Source organism: Tiliqua scincoides, chromosome 4 (assembly GCF_035046505.1).
Source record: "Tiliqua scincoides isolate rTilSci1 chromosome 4, rTilSci1.hap2, whole genome shotgun sequence".
NCBI lineage: Eukaryota > Metazoa > Chordata > Lepidosauria > Squamata > Scincidae > Tiliqua > Tiliqua scincoides.
Genome location: NC_089824.1, coordinates 77815163 through 77834744, shown reverse-complemented (window position 1 = coordinate 77834744; position 19582 = coordinate 77815163). Strand labels below are relative to the sequence as shown.

Below are 19582 nucleotides of genomic sequence, written 5' to 3'. Positions count from 1 at the left end.
TTCCAGTGACACAGCACACAGTGACACAGCCCAATTTATGGTCGTAGCAAATGGTGTCGCACTATGGAGCACAGCCTGGCTGCTGCTACAAAATGCAAGCAGCTGCACCGGTGGATCTGGAGCTGCCTGCCAATCCAAGTAAGATGGTATGGGGTGCAGGAGGGGTGGCAGGAGGTTGAAGTGGTGGTGGGTGAAACAAGGTGCTGATGCGGCGGGGAGGGTGGAACAGGGCAATGATGTGGTGGGGGATGGGCGAATTGGGGCAGGGAGGGAGCTGGTTTGATGGCAGCAAAGGATGCAGAATCCTAACCTCCTTCCTGGACCTGATCCTGTGACATGAATCCTGTGGCACAAGATCCTGTGGCAATTGTTCCCTTACCCAGGGGTGACGTCCCAGACTGCCCTTCTCACTGCAAGATGCAGTGGTAGCTATTTTGGTGCCACTGCATCGGCAGGGGGAAATCAATAGGATTGGGCTCTTATGACAAAATGTACTTGTGGCAATCATAGCTTGGCAGAATAGCACTGTAGTGCGTGGTTCTCAAACCTTTAGCACTGGGACCCACTTTTTAGAATGAGAATCTGTCAAGACCCACTGGAAGGGATGTCATGATTGGAAGTGACATCATCAAGCAGGAAAATTTTTAACAATCCAAGGCTGTAATCCTATCCAGGAGTATGCCCCATTGACTATCGTTAAATGCATATACAGAGTAGCCAGTTAAATGCACAGATCTCTAACATTTCCCCAAATGCAGTCACATACCATGGTAGCATCAAGTCTAATATATTAAAAATAAAATATTGAAATGAATGGGGACCCACTTGAAATTGGTTTGTGAGCCACCTAGTGGATCCTGAACCACAGTTTGAGAAACACTAGCGCTATAATATTTTGAACCAACTTTATCCATTTGAAGGCTTTAAAAAAAAAGTCCTCAATTGTCCTGAATAAATAAGTTCAAATCATTCTTTGCATTTTAGATTTAAAATTATCAGTGTTTCAAAAATGTTTTTAAAAAATAGGAAAGTGCACGTCTAGGTCAAGAAAAACTATGTATAAATAACAGAACATCAAGCAGTCTTTACAATAAGGCAAGAATTTAATTTATCAAAGTGGTGAGAATGTTTCATGACTGGGTCTTTCAATATGCTTGGATCCTACATACTTTATGGTATTATTCTTTCACAAATGGTTCGCATCCCAACCAAAGGTGAGATATATTAGCAGTACCACCATGATTTTTTCCTTAAAAAAAAAAAATCAAAGTTGAAATCCTCTACACATTTTCCTGGGAGTAAACCCCATTGGACCCCAGGCATAGTGTTGCACTGATAGTGAAGGTGATAGTGAAGGTAAAAGGGGGGGGAGCCAACTGCCACAGGCTGCAGGACATACAATTTAACAATAAATAAAAACATAAATGATAGATCCCTGTCTCAAGGTTGTGCTGAACCCAGTCTGAAAAGACTGAAGACCACTGCTTTAGGATTTGCTTCTCCCCTTATGCTCCACTGTGATCTGCAGAAAGTGACCCTGGCCTTGGTAGGTCCCCTTTGTGCAAGCAAAGTCATGACTATCAGGCGTGTGGTGGGTACTTCAAATCGTTGCATATGTCACTCCTCGCCTGTGGTCAGTTAGAGAAGTTCAGCCAACATGTGCAGGTGTGAGCTTCTTGCACAACACTGTGCACAGTTTTTCATTAACCACCTTAAAACTGTGGGGAGGATACAAATACTCAAACTATGTAAAAGTGCAAATTTGCTATGGCATTTGTAGAGCAGTTCTGCACATGGGGACGGTACATGATCAACTGGATCAACCAATCAATGATGAGATGTTGATATATGCAGACTTTTAAGGAACCGCAACATATTCAATGGTTGGATAAAATAACCCAAAGCATGTTGGAGAAGTAATAGCTTATGCTACTTTTTTGAAACATGACATGAAGAGTGTAATTCTATACTGAAGTTGCACTGATGTTGCTGCTATGGCAGCACAATGTCTTTCATATCCCAGGCCCATTCAGCACAAAGAGGGAGGGGAGAAAGAGAGCCCAGGCAACTCTAGACTGGCTCAGCCCTCCTAGTAGTTCCACTAGCATTCATGGAAACTCCACCACAGTCAATCAGTCCTCCAGCACAGTCCACCAACAGCCTGGTGTTGGTCCAGTATGCAAGGAGCCAATCACTGCAACCTACCCAAGGCCAACAGCCAGTGAAACTCTGTCAGGATGAACCAAGCAAGTGGTGGTGGCAGCTGCACATCCAATAAGCATCCGCTGCTAGGGTAATGCCTGTCTGGCAGCCCCCAGGAATGAGTGACACATTCATGAGTAACAACTGCTGCTGCTAACCACGGGAAGATGCCTCAATGATACACCCAATGCATGGGTGCCACAGCACCAGCACTTTCCCCACAGGAACTACTGTGGCAAAGACCATAAGGGGCCAAAAGCAGAGAACTGCTAGGAATCCCAGCACCCAGAGGTTGTCTCCTTATGCCATTCACAAAAATACACACTTCCAAGAAATACCTTTTTGACTACATCTGACTGAGGAAAGGAAGATGGCTCCCTAGGGAGCGGGCCCCCATGTGAAATAAACACACAGGTCCTTCTGTGGCAAGGCTTTGCATGCCTGTAGGGGAATCTCCCAGCTGGAAATGACCTTTTGCCATGGGAGGGGCTGAGGTTAACCAAAAAGGGAACTTCCAACAGCACTCAGGCAAGGCAGGCTATCCCACTGAGCAGACATTCATGCTGGGAGCCAGAAAAGGCAAGTTTGCTTCTAACCAAAGGGCTTGTTATAACCAACCTTACAATGACCTTTTGCAAAACACCCACGGAAGGGACCAAAGAAGAGGGGGGTGTTGAACCCATGCTGACCAGTCCATAAAGCTGTTCTCTGATCAGTCACAGCAGGAGACAGGCAAAGAGCACCTCATGGAATTCTTAGCCCTCTGCAGCACCACAAACAGGCACATCTGGCTTGGAGACTATAGTACATGAAATCAGAAGCAACACTACATGGGTCAATCATTGGGTTGCATGTGACACAGGGCCCCACTGCAGCAGTCTACCCCTTTAGACACACACACACCTAGGCTATTGGCATCCTTAATAGTACCTGCCACACAGCAGCTGCCCCAAAGTAGCTATCATTATGCTGCCTTCCCTATTTCCTTGCAACTATCTGCCTTATATACCATGGTAGCATAGAACAGGTGACTCATGAATAATGAGCTTCTCAGAACCCAAGGAATCCGAGAGTGAGGGTGCTGTAGACTCTGAGACTTGCTAGCAGAGTCTCCTTCTTCCCACTCCTCTGCAAAGTTCCACCCTTAGGCCCGCTGAGGTAAGAAACAACTAGGACTAGGAGAATGGATACTACAGTATCTGCTAACAAAGATACAACAAGTGTGATTGGGTCAAAGATTTTATTGCACAAAGATGGAGCAGTTTCTGAAAGAAAAACACATGTGGGGTTGTCAAACATCCCATTTTTAAAAAAGGTAAAACCATGAAGCTTTCAGGAGAACAAGCCTTAATGAAGGAAAATCAGCATGGTTTCTGCAAAGGTAAGCCCTGCCCTACTAACCTTCTATAGTTCTTTGAGAATGTCAACAGGCATGTGGATGAAAGCAGTGTATCCAGTTGACATTGTATACTTAAACTTTCAAAAAACTTTTGACAAAAGTTCCTTTCGACAAAGGCTTTTGCATAAGCATAGCAGTCATGGAATAAGATGACAGGTTTTTTTTATAGAGGACATGTCCTTTTATGGCTTACCTGGTAGTCTATTGTAGATGCATTAGCGCAACATTGGCAACAGGTGGGATACAAAAAAAAACTGCTCCACCAATTTTTCTGAAAATTTTTTCAATTGAAAGTGGAAAGGATTTTTCTGCACAGTTTCCAGAGTGTTAGGTCACCCTGTTTTATGCCCCAGAGGACAAGGATCACTGTTTTAGGGAAACTGAGGCACTGGGGTTGTTTGCAGGGTATCCCCCCTGACAATGATATAAAGAAATGAAACATTGGCTGCAATCCTAACCAACTTTCCAGTACTGTCCTAAGGGTAAAGCAACTCCGAGGTAAAGGAACAAACATTGCCCCACCTTGAGGAGGCCTCCATGACTGCCCCCCAACTGCAGGATGCAGCACATGCCCCAGTGGCACAGCTATGCCAGTGCTGGAAAGTTGGTTAGGATTGCGCCCTTTGGCATATTGTTTATGTTTGTTCAAACCATTTGGTTTGCAACCCTTCAGTTACATAATAAGCTGTGGAACACAACATTGCACTAACACACCTAATGTAGCAAATGAACAAAAGTTCTGTAAAGTGAGAAATTCACACCCCAATCCTAACCTGCCCTGGAGTAGGCAGGCAGGCAGGCTACCCTACATCCAAGGCAGGGTTGGGGCCAGTTGGGGCTCACTCCAGGACAAGGGCAATTCCTTCCCCTTACCCCAGGTAACCCCTGGGGGCTGGGGATAAGAATAGGCCCTCAGTTTGGCTGTACTTGTCGTAAGAGGTGACTAAACAGCCACCGGGTAGATGGGACTTGTCAGCCTGGGAAGGCAGCTCATCTGAGAGAAGGAAAACTCTGATCCCAAACCTCCACTGCCTTGTGGCTACATCCAGTTATGGAAAAGGCTTCAGGAGTCAACCTTGTGGCAAAATCTGGAGCCGGAGTCCCTGAGACAGTTCATGGCTGAACACATTCACGTTCTGGCAACTCCTGCAACGCCGCTGGAACCAACCGTATTGGCCTCTGCCTTTCCATTGGACCATTTCAGCGACGTGGAGAGTGGGGATTTGCTGCATGGGTAACAGCCTATCCTCCATACCTACTTTACCCAGGCTTCGCGCACTGGAGAGGACACTCTGTTCCAGAACCACCATTCAGAGCGTGACACCATAGTCTTCCAAGACTGAAGGATGCCAACTTACCCCAGGTAAAGCTACTCAGGAAGTGGCGGGGATTAGAGTAGCCCAGAGCTGCCCCAGGAACGGAGATAGGATCTGGCATAAGTATCAGATCCTGACCTGCCTCCCACTTACCCGCTGCCAACCCATGGGTCCACCCACTACCCACCCTCCCCTATCCTGAACCGCCTCCTTCCCATCCTTACCCCCTCCCCCAGCCCCGCATCTAACCCGCCTAACTCAGCCAGTATGGGCTTACCTTCTGGGCAGGTCCAACAGGGCTTGGGCTGGCCTCCCTCCTCTCCTGATGGAGTGAAAGTGCTTGATGGCACTTTTGTGACACCAGTCACAAAAGTTGGGCCGGTGCAAGGAACTTGTGCTGGTCCATGCCCATTTTAGGATTGCGCTCTCAGTCACTTTTCAAAACTTCTTCACATGGGGGGGATTCTGCTGGGTTGCACTCTGTGGAACATAATCCTAACACAGAAGTTTCAGGCATCAGCTTGAGTCAGTCAGTTGGAGATTACCACCTCTATTGTCATTCAGATCGAAAAAAATAGCTATTCAAAGTTTCAGGCAGCCTTCCTTCTCAACATTGCTAAACTGACAGTACAATCCTAGGCATGCCTACTACAAGTAAGTCCCATTGAGTTGACTGGGACTTACTCCCATGTAAGTATGCATCAGAATCCAGCCTGAGTCATTTTTTAAAATTGAAAACTTATGTTTACAGCAATGTACAGGTTTCTCAAAGTAGGGTATTCTCTCAAACTTTGTCTTACTGAAGACTTGACTTTCCAGCAAGTGACATGGTGATGATAGATTCTTTGCTTGTTCTGTTCTGAGGCTGCAAAGCAGATGAGGTACCTGTTGCAGCAGGCAACTCAGTGTGAAGTAAGAAGCTGTGCATAGAGTACTCAGAGGTCAAAGAAGCACCTCCTCTTTGAGGCTGGTGTTAATAAAGGAATAGGTGACCAGCTAACCGCAGGGTGAGCTAACATTCATAGGGTATTCAGAGGTCAAAGAGGTACCTCCTTTTTGAGGTTCCTGTTACTGAAGGAATAGGAGGCCAGCCAGCCACAGGGTGAGCTAAAGTACAGGGTATTCAAAGAGGCATCCTCTCTTTCCAAGATCTGGAAGAGCTAGGCCTGTGTGCTCAGTAAAAAGTGTTTTTTGGGGGGGATTTTATTGAGGCCAATTTCTGAGTGTGATTTACATAAGGATCTATAGGTTAGCACCAAGGACAGTACTAAAAAACATTGTATCTAGCTTACATTATTCGATGCGGTAATGCAACACTGCTGCTTCAGATATATGGAAACACCTTGAATTTTTTCTGCAGGCATCTACCTCATTCCAGAGGCTCCTTGAAACTGTTGCAATAATGTATTGTTGGCAGGGTTGTGCAAATGTGCCTTTGGTAGAATATGGGCTTAGGAACAGGAAGCAGAAAGTAGGAATAAATGGGCAATGCTCACACTGGAGGTAAGAAGTTGGGTCTGTCAAGTAACTGCCTTGGGACTGGTGTTTTCTAAGTTGCTCATAAATGGGTTAAACAGCAAGGTGGCTGAGCTTGAAGATGACATCAAACTATTCTATTTAACCAAACAGGTTAAAACTAAAGCAGACTGTGGAGAGCTCCAAAAGGATCTTTCCAGACTGGGTGAATGGGCAACCAAATGGCAAATGTGGTTCAGTATTGTCAAGTAGAAAGTGATGCACACTGAGGCAACAAATCATGTGTTCATTGATGAGGTCTGAACAGTTGGTGACAAACTAGGAAAGAGATCTTGTGGCAGTGGCGGACAGCTCAATGACAACGTTGACCTACTGTGGGGCAGCAGTGAAGAAAAAAAGGGGCCATGCTATGTACAGTTTTGGTCACCACACATCAAGAAATAACCTTTATATTACAAATATGATGTAACAAAGGCAGTGGGAAAATATATTATAAATTGGTTCTGAGTCTAGTGCTGTGTAGAAAAGAGGACCATAAGTTAACAATTAGAAACCTCAAAGATCTTCCAGAATCAGAGTATGCATGACTTGGGGATGTAATGCAAGGCATTTGTATTCAGGCATGCATATATTAACCAGTGATCACAAACTATTTTTAGATACATCTCAACTGCTATGTCTTTTAGCTATTTATAAGAATTGCACATTGATGTTACTATAATTATTTTACCCATTTAAAATACCACAGTGTGCCCTGCGTTTCAAAGCGACAATAGGCTAAAAATGTAAATAAATACCTCACACAAAATTAAACCACACAGGTTAGCACCAGACTGACTGCGAAAGTCCTGTGTGGTGCAATGGGGGTGGAGTGTATGCAAGGGAGGGCACCAGGACACAGGTTGTGTTTTGCTGTCTTGTGTGCTCCCTGAGGGCACAATCCTAACCAGGTCTACTCAGAAGTAAATCCTATTTTGTTCAACGGGGCTTACACTCAGGAAAGTGTGGTTAGGATTGCAGCCATAAGCATTTGGTGGGCCACTGTGAGATACCAGAAGCTGGACTAAATCCAATCCTGTGGCCTGATCCAGTGGGAGGGAGGGGTCTTCTTATGTTTGGAGGGCTGGATTGCCAAAGTGGGGGAAGGGCAGCATGAATGGACCTATATTTATTTATTTATTTAATTAATTAAATTATTTAATTTGAAAAATTAATTTAAATCTTTCTGCTCCATAACTGTGAGATTTAATATGGAAATCTATCTGCATTTATTAAAAAATAAAAATAAAAGGCATTTTATTTTATTTTTTTTTTAAATTAAAAAGGTCACTTGCACTGGCTCTACATTATGCGTCTAATGTTTTGCACTTGCAATACATTGTGAATATGATAAAAATGTCCTTTAAAAGTGTCACGTTATAGAATAAGATTCCATACATGTACTCTAGTGTGTGTGTGTGTGTGGAGCAAGTTCTCTCTCTCACACGAGTCTGTGTCTGGAGCAAGTTCTCTCTCTCACACGTGTCTGTGTGTCTGCGTCTGGAGCAAGTTCTCTCTCTCACACGAGTCTGTGTCTGGAGCAAGTTCTCTCTCTCACACATGTCTGTGTGTCTGCGTCTGGAGCAAGTTCTCTCTCTCACACGTGTCTGCGTCTGGAGCAAGTTTCACACGCGTGTGTAAAGTGCTGCGCTGCGCTGCATGCAGTTTCTTTCCGAGCCAGGCATTCCCCTCCGCCTCCCTCCTGGTGGGGGAGGTCTCCATGGCAGACGCCCTCCTCCTCCAAAGCCACCCCAACAGCTGATGGTGCAAGCCAATCAAAGGCGCACAGCGAAGCCCCCGGCCAGGGCCAAAGAAGGGGAGCCGCGGCGGGAGGAGAGCGAGCCTTAGGCGCCTCCCCTTCGTGTTTCCTCTCACGCCCACTTGCAAGCGAGCGGGGGGCTGCCGCTGCCGCTGTCGGCTTTTGTCGTTTCATCTCCCCGACTCGGCTGGCCAGCGGGAGCGCAGCTCCGCGCGCCGGGTAAGTTTCTTGGCGCCCCGTCGGAGAGGCGGGAGCGCACGAGGCGCCGGGCTGCTTTGTGGGGGGTGCGTGGCTGGAGGGGAGGCTTGCTGCTCGCTCTGTTGCAACCGGGGGAGGGGGGAGGGGGTTAAGCGCGGCCGCTGCTGGACGGGAAAACCCAGCGAGAGCGGAGGGAGGAGCAGGAGGCGAGGCGAGCACAGCCTGCATGACCTGCCAGCAGCAGCAAGGAGGAACCTCCGGGATCTCCGCGTCAGCAGCAGCCCCAGCGATGTGCATACATGGGAGGGAGGGTGTGTGTGTGTCTGCGTTGGAGGGACGGGCCTCTGCAGGGGGGCGTGCGACGGGCCGCTCCGGCGCCCGGCGAGGAAACTTGGGTGACCGATTCTCCTGTGCATGCCTACTCAGGAGTAAGTCCCACGAGAGCCAGTGGGGCTTACTCTCAGGAAAGCGTGGATAGGATTGGGCTGTGAGGCTGCAAGCCTAAACACACTTCCCTGGGAGTAAGGGACTGTGGGAGTAAGTCCCTGGGAATGGGACTGTGTCCCATTGCACACAGTGGAACTTACTTCTGAGTAGTCATGCATAGCCTTGTGCTCTTGGTTCTAGATTGATTGGACAGGGACATTCCTTCAGCCTTCGGAAAGGTGGTCAGGTGGACCATTTTGTCAGAAGGGAGAGAAAATAGGAATTCTAAGAGCTGTCCTGAAAACCTGCCAGCACTGCAGAAATAACCTCTAATCGGATTTTACTCTGATGAGCAATTCTGATATCTGAATTTCACCCCATGTGTAAAAAAACACCCCACCCAATATTTAAGACTGTTGGTGCTGAATTGCTATTGAAGGGCGATAAAAACAGGAAGAAGTCAGTTTTCTGTTAAAAGTTTGCTTTCCCCAATTATGCAGACAGTAGTCTGAAAGAGGTAGTCTTTTTTTCTTGTATATGATTGTGTTTTATGTTGATAAAGAAGATAAAAGTTTTGATAAAGAAGAGCAGGCTATAAATTATAGACAGATGTATCCCAGAAATCCATGTTTATTTATGTTATCTCACTTATTTTGATGATCTACGCTTATTCTGCACTTTTGTCTGTCAGAGTCTAACACAACACATGGTATCTAGGTCAGCTACCCTGATATTTTCACAGATTTATATTACCAGCCTTTGTGCGTTTACATAGAAGTAAATTCAGTGGGGCTTGTTCTCAGAAAAGTGTGCAGAGGATTGCAGCCTTACTTCCTCCTTTCAGTTTGTGTTGACAGTTTGTGGTGACATTAACGTAAGTCTAAGCATCACACAGTGTTGTGCAGTTGGCTTGCTGTCCATTTCTTTCTGTTGCTACAATGGCCCTTTACCTTCTCATGTGTTGAATGACACATACATGCCTCTCTTGCCTTAAAGGTTCAAGTTAAAATATTTCTAATTTTTAGATAGTTAAAATTTCCAGCAGAAGCTATCAAACATGCTGTAATATTAGATGCATGTTTTTGGGAGTGACCTTCACTGAACACAGTGGGACTTACTTCTGAGTAGACATGCCTAGGATTTTGCTGTCCTTTTTGCTGTCTGATTTTGCCCCCACTTCTCCCATTTCCAACAATCATGTTTCCAAGCCTCATTTGTCAGGTTGTCTCACGATGACACTGAAATATCTTGCTTGTTCTGTTCTTAATCTTGGAATAGGCAAAAAGACTGTATGCCAGCTGGTGCTTGCTGGTTGGTGGGTTAACTTAATTTTGCAAAGAATAGTGGACTAGGAGAGCTTGGATCTGATCCAGTTGTACACTTTCTGGAGCAAGACTACAGGGTTGTCCTCATGACTTAATTCAGCAATTTTCAACTAGTGTGCTGTGGCACATTGGTGTGCCACAGATGGTCTGCAGGTGTGCCGCAGGAGTTTGGGAGAGGATCATATATTAGTAGGGCAATAGGAGGATGTGAGCCCCCTGCCAACAGTGCAAAGTGCCTTCTCAATTGTAAAAAACAAAACTGATGTTGTGCCTTGACAATTTTAGCACTTTCTCAGTTTGCCAGTGAGATGAAGAAGTCGAAAATCACTGCCTTAGAGCACAATCCTGTACATGTTTACTCGGAAGTGACTCCCATTGTGTTAAATGGGGCTTACTCCTTGGAAAGTGTGCACGTATAGGATTGCAGCCTTGATTGCTCAGAAATCTCAGCTCTTGCTTCATAAGTCTCGGGGTCCAATTTTCCAGTGCCAGTGCAGTTGTGCCAGTGGGGTGTCTGTTGCATCCTGTGGTGGAGGGGCAGCCAGGTCACCGGGGCCTGCTCAAGGTATGGGAACATGTGTTCTCTGGAGCTGGAAAGTTGGGCAGGACTGGGCTGTCAGACACATCGGCAAACTATCATTGGGGTGGGTGGGCAGAGGGAAGTGCAAAACTGTCCACATGCAAAATCCCTTCAAAGGAAGAAAAGACGTGAATGCTTCTGGGGACTAGACTTTTCCTGCTTGTCTTCCCAAAGGGAGACCACCAACCCAAGTGGTTCCCAACATGGTTTCACTTGGGTGCCCCTTGGCAGCCCATTTCCATAAACGGAACCCCGCAGGGCATTCTAAGGCAGACCCGCCTTTCCCCCCCCCCCATTCAATTCTTTCTCAAGTACCGCTGGGGGGGTATACAAGTACGCCCAGCTTGGGAACCACTGGTTGGAAGGCTGCCCTTTTGACCAGGCTTCCCTGAAAGAAGGGAGGTTGCAGTAAAAATGCTGGAAGCTTCGGAGCTCTTCCTGCAGAGCGGAAATGGAAGGGAATTCCCCTCCCCCTCCCTCTCCTGCTGCTCTGAAGTTTTTAGTTTCACTTCTGCCCTCGCTCACCCAGCGGCTGAGGAAACAAGGAAACCCCCTCAGTGACCCCTCCCTCCTCGAAGCCCCGCCCCTTCTCTCTCCCAGGCACAGGGGAAGGGGGCGGGGCCCGGGAGACCCGATGACGTCACCCGGCCCGCTTCCTGCAATAGAAAGTGAGAGAAGGTAAAACAACCCCCCTTCCAATTATCTTCTCGCTTGGCCGCACCCGCCTCCCCACAGGGCCTGGTGGTGCAGCCCCTGCGCGTGAGAGACCCCCTTCCCCCTGGGACGGCGGAGGGGAGGACCCACAGAGGAAGGAAGAAAGGGGGGGCCAGGAGCAGCCGCAGCGGCTGCCTCAGAGGGAGACCTGCCTTCCTCGTCTCCTCCCGTGGCCCCGCCCACTGACCCCTTCTTGGAACCTCACCCCATAGACTCTTCCTCCCCCACAACCACCGACCTCCCCTCCCTCTCTTTCTCTAAGAGCCCCCATGATCTCCCCCACCTGCCCCGTGTCTGCCTGTGACACGCCCCACACACTGCTCCACCCCCTCCCTGGGTCCTGGCCCTCGACGGCTCCCCCTTCTCTCTTCTGTGTGCCCACCTAGTAGTGCCCATGTGCTCCTCCCTCACGCCCCTTCACCAGCTCAGGCAAGATGGGGGGGGGCAGCTGTGAAGCAAGGAAACAGTCATGTGGGGCGATGTGGGTGTAGAAGTGGGGTGTGAGGCTCCTGAATGAGGCTTGGGGGGGGGCTCTGAACTGGGCTTTAGGGGTTTGCAAGGACAGTGTGGTTTTCTTGACTGGTGGGGGCATTTGGAGGGTTAGTGGGGTGGTGGGTGGGGGGCTCCGAACTGGGCTTCAGGGGTATGCAAGTGTGGCTGTCTTGAGTGATGGGGGCATTTGTAGGGTTGGTGGGTGGGGGGCTCTGAACTTGGCTTCAGGGGTCTGCAAGGAAAATGGCTGTCTTGACTGGTGAGGGCATTTGTAGGGTTAGTGGGGGAAATGGGGGGGGGAAGAAGTGGGCTCAACGAAAGCTGTGTGGGAAGCTGAGTATCTCTGGGTATGAAGTGCCCCAGCAGGGGTTACTCTGTTCTGAATGTTGTTTCTTTTGCAGTGCAAGCCTAGGCATGTCTACTCAGAAGTAAGCCCCATTTAGTTAAATGGGGCTCGCTCCCAAGTAAGTGTGTTTTCAGAGTTGCAACCTTGGAGATGGGAAGAGTCCATATGTTGATGGGGGGGGAGGTGAAGTGTATACACTTGTGGTGAGTAGGAGGAGGAATGCCTGCTTTGATCTATGTGCGTAAGGGAAGTTGGGCTGCTTGGTGGTGGTTGGATGGAAGGGATAGATGGGGTGGGGGAAGAGGAGTGATGCGTGGACAGGAAACTCCCGGGTTGAGTAATACATGTGGCGATGTGGGTTTTAGCATGGAGGGGAGAAAGCATTGAACTTGGCCCCAGGGCTGCTGGCTGCACTGTTCCTGGGAGAGTATGTTTGGAGAGACTGGGAACCCAATCCTATGCATGTCTACTCAGAAGTAAGTCCCATTATAGTAAATGGGGCTTACTCCCAGGTAAGTGTGGATAGGATTGCAGCCTGGGTTCCCACAGAGTGTGTGTGGGAGGTGCAGCCTTGGCTTAGTGGCTGTCAGGTGGCCACCTGACCCCATATCAGAAATGGCTAGTGGGGCTGAACAATGGATGCAGGCTTGGTGGGCACTTTATCCCTCCCCCCACTTATGCCTCCCATTTCCCCACTGCAGTCTACCTGGGGGGTGTTGCTGGTGGCTGGCCTGGCCTGGCCTAGCCCTGCCATGCATTGCCACCCTGGCTGCCAGAATTGTCTGGGCTGGGAGAGTTGCGTGGAGAGGGAGTAGATGCATTCACGTGGGGATGGGGGGAGCGCTGGCGTGTTTGCGTGTGTGTGCAGAATGAGGGGTGTGGGGGGAGGCTCTGCCGAAGCAGAGGAGGATGCTGGGGAGGGGGTTTCGCGCCAGGTCTTGTTTGTGTTGGAGGTTGTCAAGTGGAGCAGGAATCCAGACGCCGCCGTGCAGGGGCCGCCCGCCGTGTTTCTCAGCGGCTGCTGCCCCTTCACGCCAGCGCCGCCGCCATCAGCAGCAGCAGCAGCAGCTCGGGCTGCCTACTGAGCAGGTTTGCTGGGGGATCCGGGAAGGGGGGAGAGCTGGGCGCGCGCGCGTGCTGTGCAGACATCCCCGGGCGGGAGAGCGAGAGGCGCCCTGGAGCCCTTGCTGGCGGGCAGCTTCCTCGGTGAAGAATGCAGCGGGGCAGAGGAGGACCGCGGGGTGGGTGGCGAGGGCCGGGAAGGAGCTGGAGCCTCTGGCTGGCCGGAGTTGCGCTCGCTTGCCTTGGCGTGCAAGCGCCTGCCTCCTCCTGCCCTGCAGCAGCGCCTCGCGCTGGCCTCCCCGGTGCTCCTGGCTCCCGCAAGGTAGGCTTTCGCGCCTGGGCTTGACTGTTGTGTTGTTGCAAGGAGGCATCCCGGCGGCCCCTTCCCTTCCCCCTCCGCGCTCCTCCCTCCCTCGGGTCGGTCCCGGTTTGCTCTAGTTCTCCACCTCCTGGCATGCGTGCTGTGCTTTGTTCAGTGCAGCGTTGCGGAGGGGTTTTCCCAGGCTCCTCCCTCTTTATTCATTCATGTTTTTTCCCTTTGCAACAGCACTGCTCCCAGGGCTGCCCGTCGTTACTGCATCTCTCCTGCTCATGTCTGTCTTTTGTGTAGGGCTGTTTTGTTTGCCAGGGCAGGGTCTCCTCTGCCCCCTCTCTCCACCCTTCTCTCCCCCACCCACGAAATAAGGAAGGTGGATCCCTAATTTCCCTATAATGGGAAGGACTGTTCGCCCTACTCCTGCTTTATGTTTTCCTAGAGGCTGGGGGAGGGGGTGATCCTACTGGTGGCCAACGGAAGTACTACTTAAAAAGTGTAAATATTATGTAATGTGCTTCTTGCATGTTTCCAAACGTCTCTAATGTTAGTGTCAAGAGTGAAAACCTGCTTAATTGCTAGCTTTTTAGGCAACCAATGCATGGACTTGATCAACCAGTGGCTCTGAATGCTGTTAATTGGGAAGCAAATGTGCAGACCAGTAGAATGGTGAAACAGAGCTACATGCAGGCAAGGAAGCAGTTTCTGCATATTTGGGGGTATTACTCAGCTATATAGAAAAATATTACTCTACTCCTATGTTTTTTTAAAAAAACCAACAGAGTATCTATCCCCCCCCCCCCGCTCTTGGCACAGCCTGTACAGCATCACCCTCAAAAAGGACATTGATGAACGCAACACAGACATTGATGAGGAGGAAGGAAATTATCCCTCTTGCAGCAAATTTTCATTTCCACCTCATTACAAGGAAGTACAAAGGAGCTTTCTGACAGCCCTTTCTGAACTTATCTCTGCTCCATTGTATCACTCAGACATGAAGTTATGCAACTAGCCCTTAATCCCCTTTCTTTCCCAGTACTTCTGCTGTTGAGGTACACCATAAACTCCCCTGTATTGTATCAGTCAAATTGGAGCTCTCCAGAACATAAGAACAGCCCCACTGGATCAGGCCATAGGCCCATCTAGTCCAGCTTCCTGTATCTCACAGCGGCCCACCAAATGCCCCAGGGAGCACTCCTGATAACAAGAGACCTCATCCTGGTGCCCTCCCTTGCATCTGAGAAGAAGGGCACCCTAAACTTACTCATTCTGTTGCCCAAGGATACCAGTCTAGATACCAATCAAAAAACGCATGTTTTAATCCTAATTTTCAATATAAATTTCACAGACCAATAGAAACAGTTTATCTCATTAAAAAGCAAGGCACCTAAAAGAAACTGCTGTCTTATATCTGTAGCGTGTTTGCTGTTTCTGAGGTATGTTGCACAAGGGATGGATGAGAAGTAAGATTAGCAGAGCCAAGGAAAGTCTCCTGCTGTTGGCTTCAGGTAACAGCTGCCCCACTTGACACCTTTCTAAAATCTGCTTATTGTCCAGGTTGCCACCTTTGCAGCACTGGTTCATGTTCCCTCCCTTCCTCTTTCAGTTCTTGTATTTGAGGTCCATTAGCTTCAACTTAGGATTCATAGACAAACAGTCCAATCCTAATCAACTTTCCAGTGCTGATGCAGCCATGCCAATGGGGTGTGTGCCACATTCTGTGTTGGGAGAGCAGTGATGTCAGTCTCCTCAAAGTAAGCGATCAGTCATGGAGGTCCCCTCAAGGTAAGGGAACATTTGTTACCTTACCTCGGGCCATATTACAGCTGCATCAGCACTGGAAAGTTGGTTAGGATTGGGCAGAAAGTCTCCTTTACTTACTTTGCTTTAGAGTCCTTGGAGGCAGCCTAGCAACCCACAAAACAAAGCTCCTCTGATCTGCTAGTAGGTCCCACTTGACTTTCTTGCAGTTATATATAGGATGTGCTGAAGCAGGGCAGGTGAATGAGTGAGAGAAGGTTCTCTTTCAAAACACTGAGCAAGAAATGAATGTGTTGCTAAGCAAGCTTTCATGTAGTTTAATAAAAAAATAGTTTTCTTGAGTTTTTTTTAGTAGTTTCAGTAGTCTGCATGTTCTTGTACTTTTTTTTTGTAACTTCTGGGTCTTCAACAAATACACAATAGGCAGAAATTCTGCAGATGCAGTTTTCCCCTTGTATTCATAGTAAGAAAAGTAGCACTTGCTGCAGCTGTTAGGTACAAGAGGAACCCTGGCAGAAAAAGGCATACCTTTAGTTCACTTTGTCATATGCAGTACAAGGCAGTAGTTCAACAGAAGAGGACATGACTTGCATTTATGAGGCTCAGGGTTGAGCCATCAGTACTTTTAAGTAAGGATAGCAAATCTGCATGAGAAACAGCAGCCAAAGGTTACTAGGTTGGATGGGTTTCTGGTTTGTTTGATTTGATTGGTGTAAAATGGTGTAGTGATGTGACTGAGAGGCTAAATTGCAAATAAGGCTTTCCTGTTTGAATTTTGCCTCATCCAAGAACTCATTAGGTTCTCAAAATTTTAGCACCAGAACCCACTTTTTAGAATGAGAATCTGTCAGGACCCACCAGAAGTGATGTCATGACCAGAAGTGACATCATCAAGCAGGAAAATTTTTAACAATCCTAGGCTGCAATCCTACCCACACTTACCCAGGAGTAAGTCCCATTTACTTTCATTGTTAAAAGCATATACATAGTAGCTTGTTAAAAGTACAGATCTGTAACATTTCTCCAAATGCAGTCACATTTCATGGTAGCCTCAAGTCTGATATATTAAAAGTAGAATATTGACATGAATGGGGACCCACTTGAAATCAGCTCATGACACACTTAGTAGGTCCTGACCCACAGTTGGAGAAACACTGCATTAGGACCTTGGGCAAACCACTCAGCCTCAGCTGCCCAGCAGCAAGATGGGGTTGATGATACTTACAACAGGGTTGTTGTAAGGATTATGTCAAGATAATACATATGCACTCAAACACTTGAGCAGAGCTTTATTCAGGAGCTCATTATATTAATATAGTAAATAGATGACTAAAGGGATTATAGACAACATGGCGTTTTCTATATGTCCTGTTTTAGACCACCCCGAGTTGACAGCTGTTGGAAAGAGAATTTTGGATTTGACGAATCTTTGATTGGATTCATTGTGACAGTTTTAACATTCTTAGTGTAAACATTTGTAATTAGTCATATCTGTTAAATTTTTTTCCCCCTAGCCAGAGTAAAATAAGGTAAAATAAGCTACTATTCAAATTACAGGGGGCTGAAACTTGATTGTTTCATTAGACTTTGGCTGCAGCATTAGAACTGCTTCAGTTATTACTAAGTGTTGACTCAGTGAGAAATATTTTCAAATAGTTACATGCATTAAGCAGAGTTGGTGTGCTTGCTGAGTTGCAATTGTGAGGTTTTTGAACTGTGGTTTGTGCAGAAGGAAGGTGACTTTAGCTTTGTATAGAGAACATAATAAGTCTGAAAGAGAGGGTTATAGCTCATTGTTTGAACCTGGCCTAACATTTACTAAAGACATATATACTACTAGACAGAAACAGATGGCTATATTTTTGTTGTTTAAGCTTTTTTGTGAACCACAGACTTTCTATCTGAACTTGGGAACATGGAGTGATAACCTTTTTGCATACAAAAACCTAATTTAATTTAGCATGTCAGATAATAGTGACCCATGTGGCTCTAAAGTATTACATTCATTAAATGGATATGATACTTTTGCATCTGTTGCTTATGATCTTATCTAACTTGATCTCTTTTCCCCCCTCCCAATATATAGATTAACTGACTTCACTGGCATGTTTATGGAGCTGCTCTTGGTCTGTTCTCCATCTCTGGAAAACCGCCCATGACTGGATGAGAATGCCTCGAACAAAACAAATTAATCCTAGAAATCTGAGAGGTAAGATGTAAAACTGAGCTTTTATTTTGATTATTTTTAGGAATATGGGCCTTAGACCTGAAGCAGAGTCTAGAGAAGGAATAATTGTATTACCAGTTGTGTCTGTGGGTGTAGACACTCTTTGTAGGAACTGAGGCAATTCCTTGGTCTTCGGATACATCTGCAGGTATGTGGTTAGAAAGTTTACAGTATTCTCCACTCCCAAAAATGGAACTTGGATATCAATGATGCTTTAACAACAACTGGTGGTCTGCACAGTTATGTAAATACTGTGTTTTGCCCAGTCTTGGCTCAGAATCATCACCAACCAGAAAACAGGATGTGATCTTTCTCAGTGGAACATCTAAAATATGACCATGTGAGCAGGTTGGGAAAAATATATTTGCAGTTGAGAGGTATTGGGGATAAAGTATTTAGTGCCAGTGTTTATAGGGTTGAATAAGTATTCTGAAATTCTTAGATGTTTCCCAAGGATTTTCAAAGTCTGATTATATTCACCTTGCTGAGACATTATACTGGGACAATAACTAACTTCGGGGCATTTAAGAAGCAGATTGTACAGGCTTCAAGGATTATAACTAACAAATAACACTGCTCATTTTTTTAAGATGTGTGTTTGTACCTGTGTTCTTCATGCTTTAGCACTTGTGCTGCATCACAGTACCAGTGGATAAATTAAGGCACTGCTCTATAAAACTCTTGGGTTCATTCTTAATTTGACTTCAGTGGAGTTTTGTGCTTGTGTTGCAGTGTTTTCAAGGGTCAAATGGAATGATAAGGCTATTACATGATTGAGGCCTGCATTTATGTGTGGTGTTCTTTATGTAAATAGTTGCTATGCAGGTCCCTGATCTGGATCAGAGGAAGGCTTTAATAACCAGTTATACCAAATGTGCTATTGATCTATGTTGAGGCCTCTTGTGGCCGCTATTGTGTGTGTTTAATGTAAATGCACAGGTCCCAGTCATGCAAAATAGACATATTGTCTAGTTCAGCATAGGCAGCAGTTGCTTATGAAAGTTAACTTTCATAAGAGTTAAGGGGAAAAAATCTCCACCAAGTTTTGAGTTGATGTTTTTCTGAACTAGCATTGTTAAGTAACTTAAACGAGGGTTCTTCATGGCCCCCCCCCCCCGGTAGTTTTGTGGTTTTCAGTGCTTGACAATTAAGGCTTCAGCGTAAAGGGTCACACACAATAATCATCAGTAATATTCTTGAAATTTCAGTGTAAGAAGCCTTCATAACATCTTATGGAAAGTGTTTTTTTAATTTAAGTAAATTTTGTAGTAGTTACAACTTTCCCTATTCCTACCCTTGCTTGGTAGAAATACTTGATGGTTCATTTGTTTGTTCTTGCTACTTATCAAATTAGTTCTTGTTGGAATACTTTAATACAAACTGTCTGATGCAACTTTTTAGTCACATTCTTGCCGATAGGATAGGTTTAACCAGAATCTGATCAGAGTTAAAATTTAGAATTTACTAAGATTGTAATCCTATACATATTTGCCTTAGAGTAGTTGCCATTGAATTCAGTGGGACTTCCAGGTAGACGTGTAGGATTTGGGCTGTGAGTTTCTAACCTTTTAAAATGCTTATTTGCATGTACGCCAGGGTCTTTTTTTCTTTTCTGGGCAGCAGTCATATTTGCCAGGGAAAGCATGGTGATGCCCGAAACATATAGTTTTTTCAGCCTGTAGGGGTTGTCTGAGTAGTCACATGCAAATTACTCTCTTAGCCTCCATTCCCCATTATGAAATAGGGATATTACTGTTCTCCCTGCCACTAATACTATGAAAATTAACAAAAGATAAATTCTTACATATGTCCTTCTTTTAATAGATTCTGTGCCTCATGACACAGATTGGGCATGAAGTCTGTTATAACCAAGGTTTTTTAAAAAATAAACCTGTGTATTTTATATTTCTTCAGTATGCTAAAAAAAAAACTTTTTGAATAACATTT

General features: G+C 46.5%; 1 protein-coding gene across 2 annotated transcripts in view; it reads left to right on the top strand.

Annotated features, from left to right (window-relative positions):
• The first annotated feature begins 8347 nt into the window (after window positions 1-8347).
• Window positions 8348-19582, top strand: part of HIVEP1 (HIVEP zinc finger 1) — a 110045-nt gene continuing 98810 nt past the window's right edge. The window contains exons 1-3 of one of the 2 annotated variants that reach the window (XM_066623941.1): window positions 11371-11398; window positions 12328-12390; window positions 17495-17617. In XM_066623941.1, the coding sequence (XP_066480038.1) occupies window positions 17572-17617 (46 nt within the window). In that variant the 5' untranslated portion in view covers window positions 11371-11398; window positions 12328-12390; window positions 17495-17571. Of the gene's footprint in view, window positions 8411-11370; window positions 11399-12327; window positions 12391-17494; window positions 17618-19582 lie in introns of those variants that run through there. The other variant, XM_066623942.1, reaches the window with a different exon arrangement.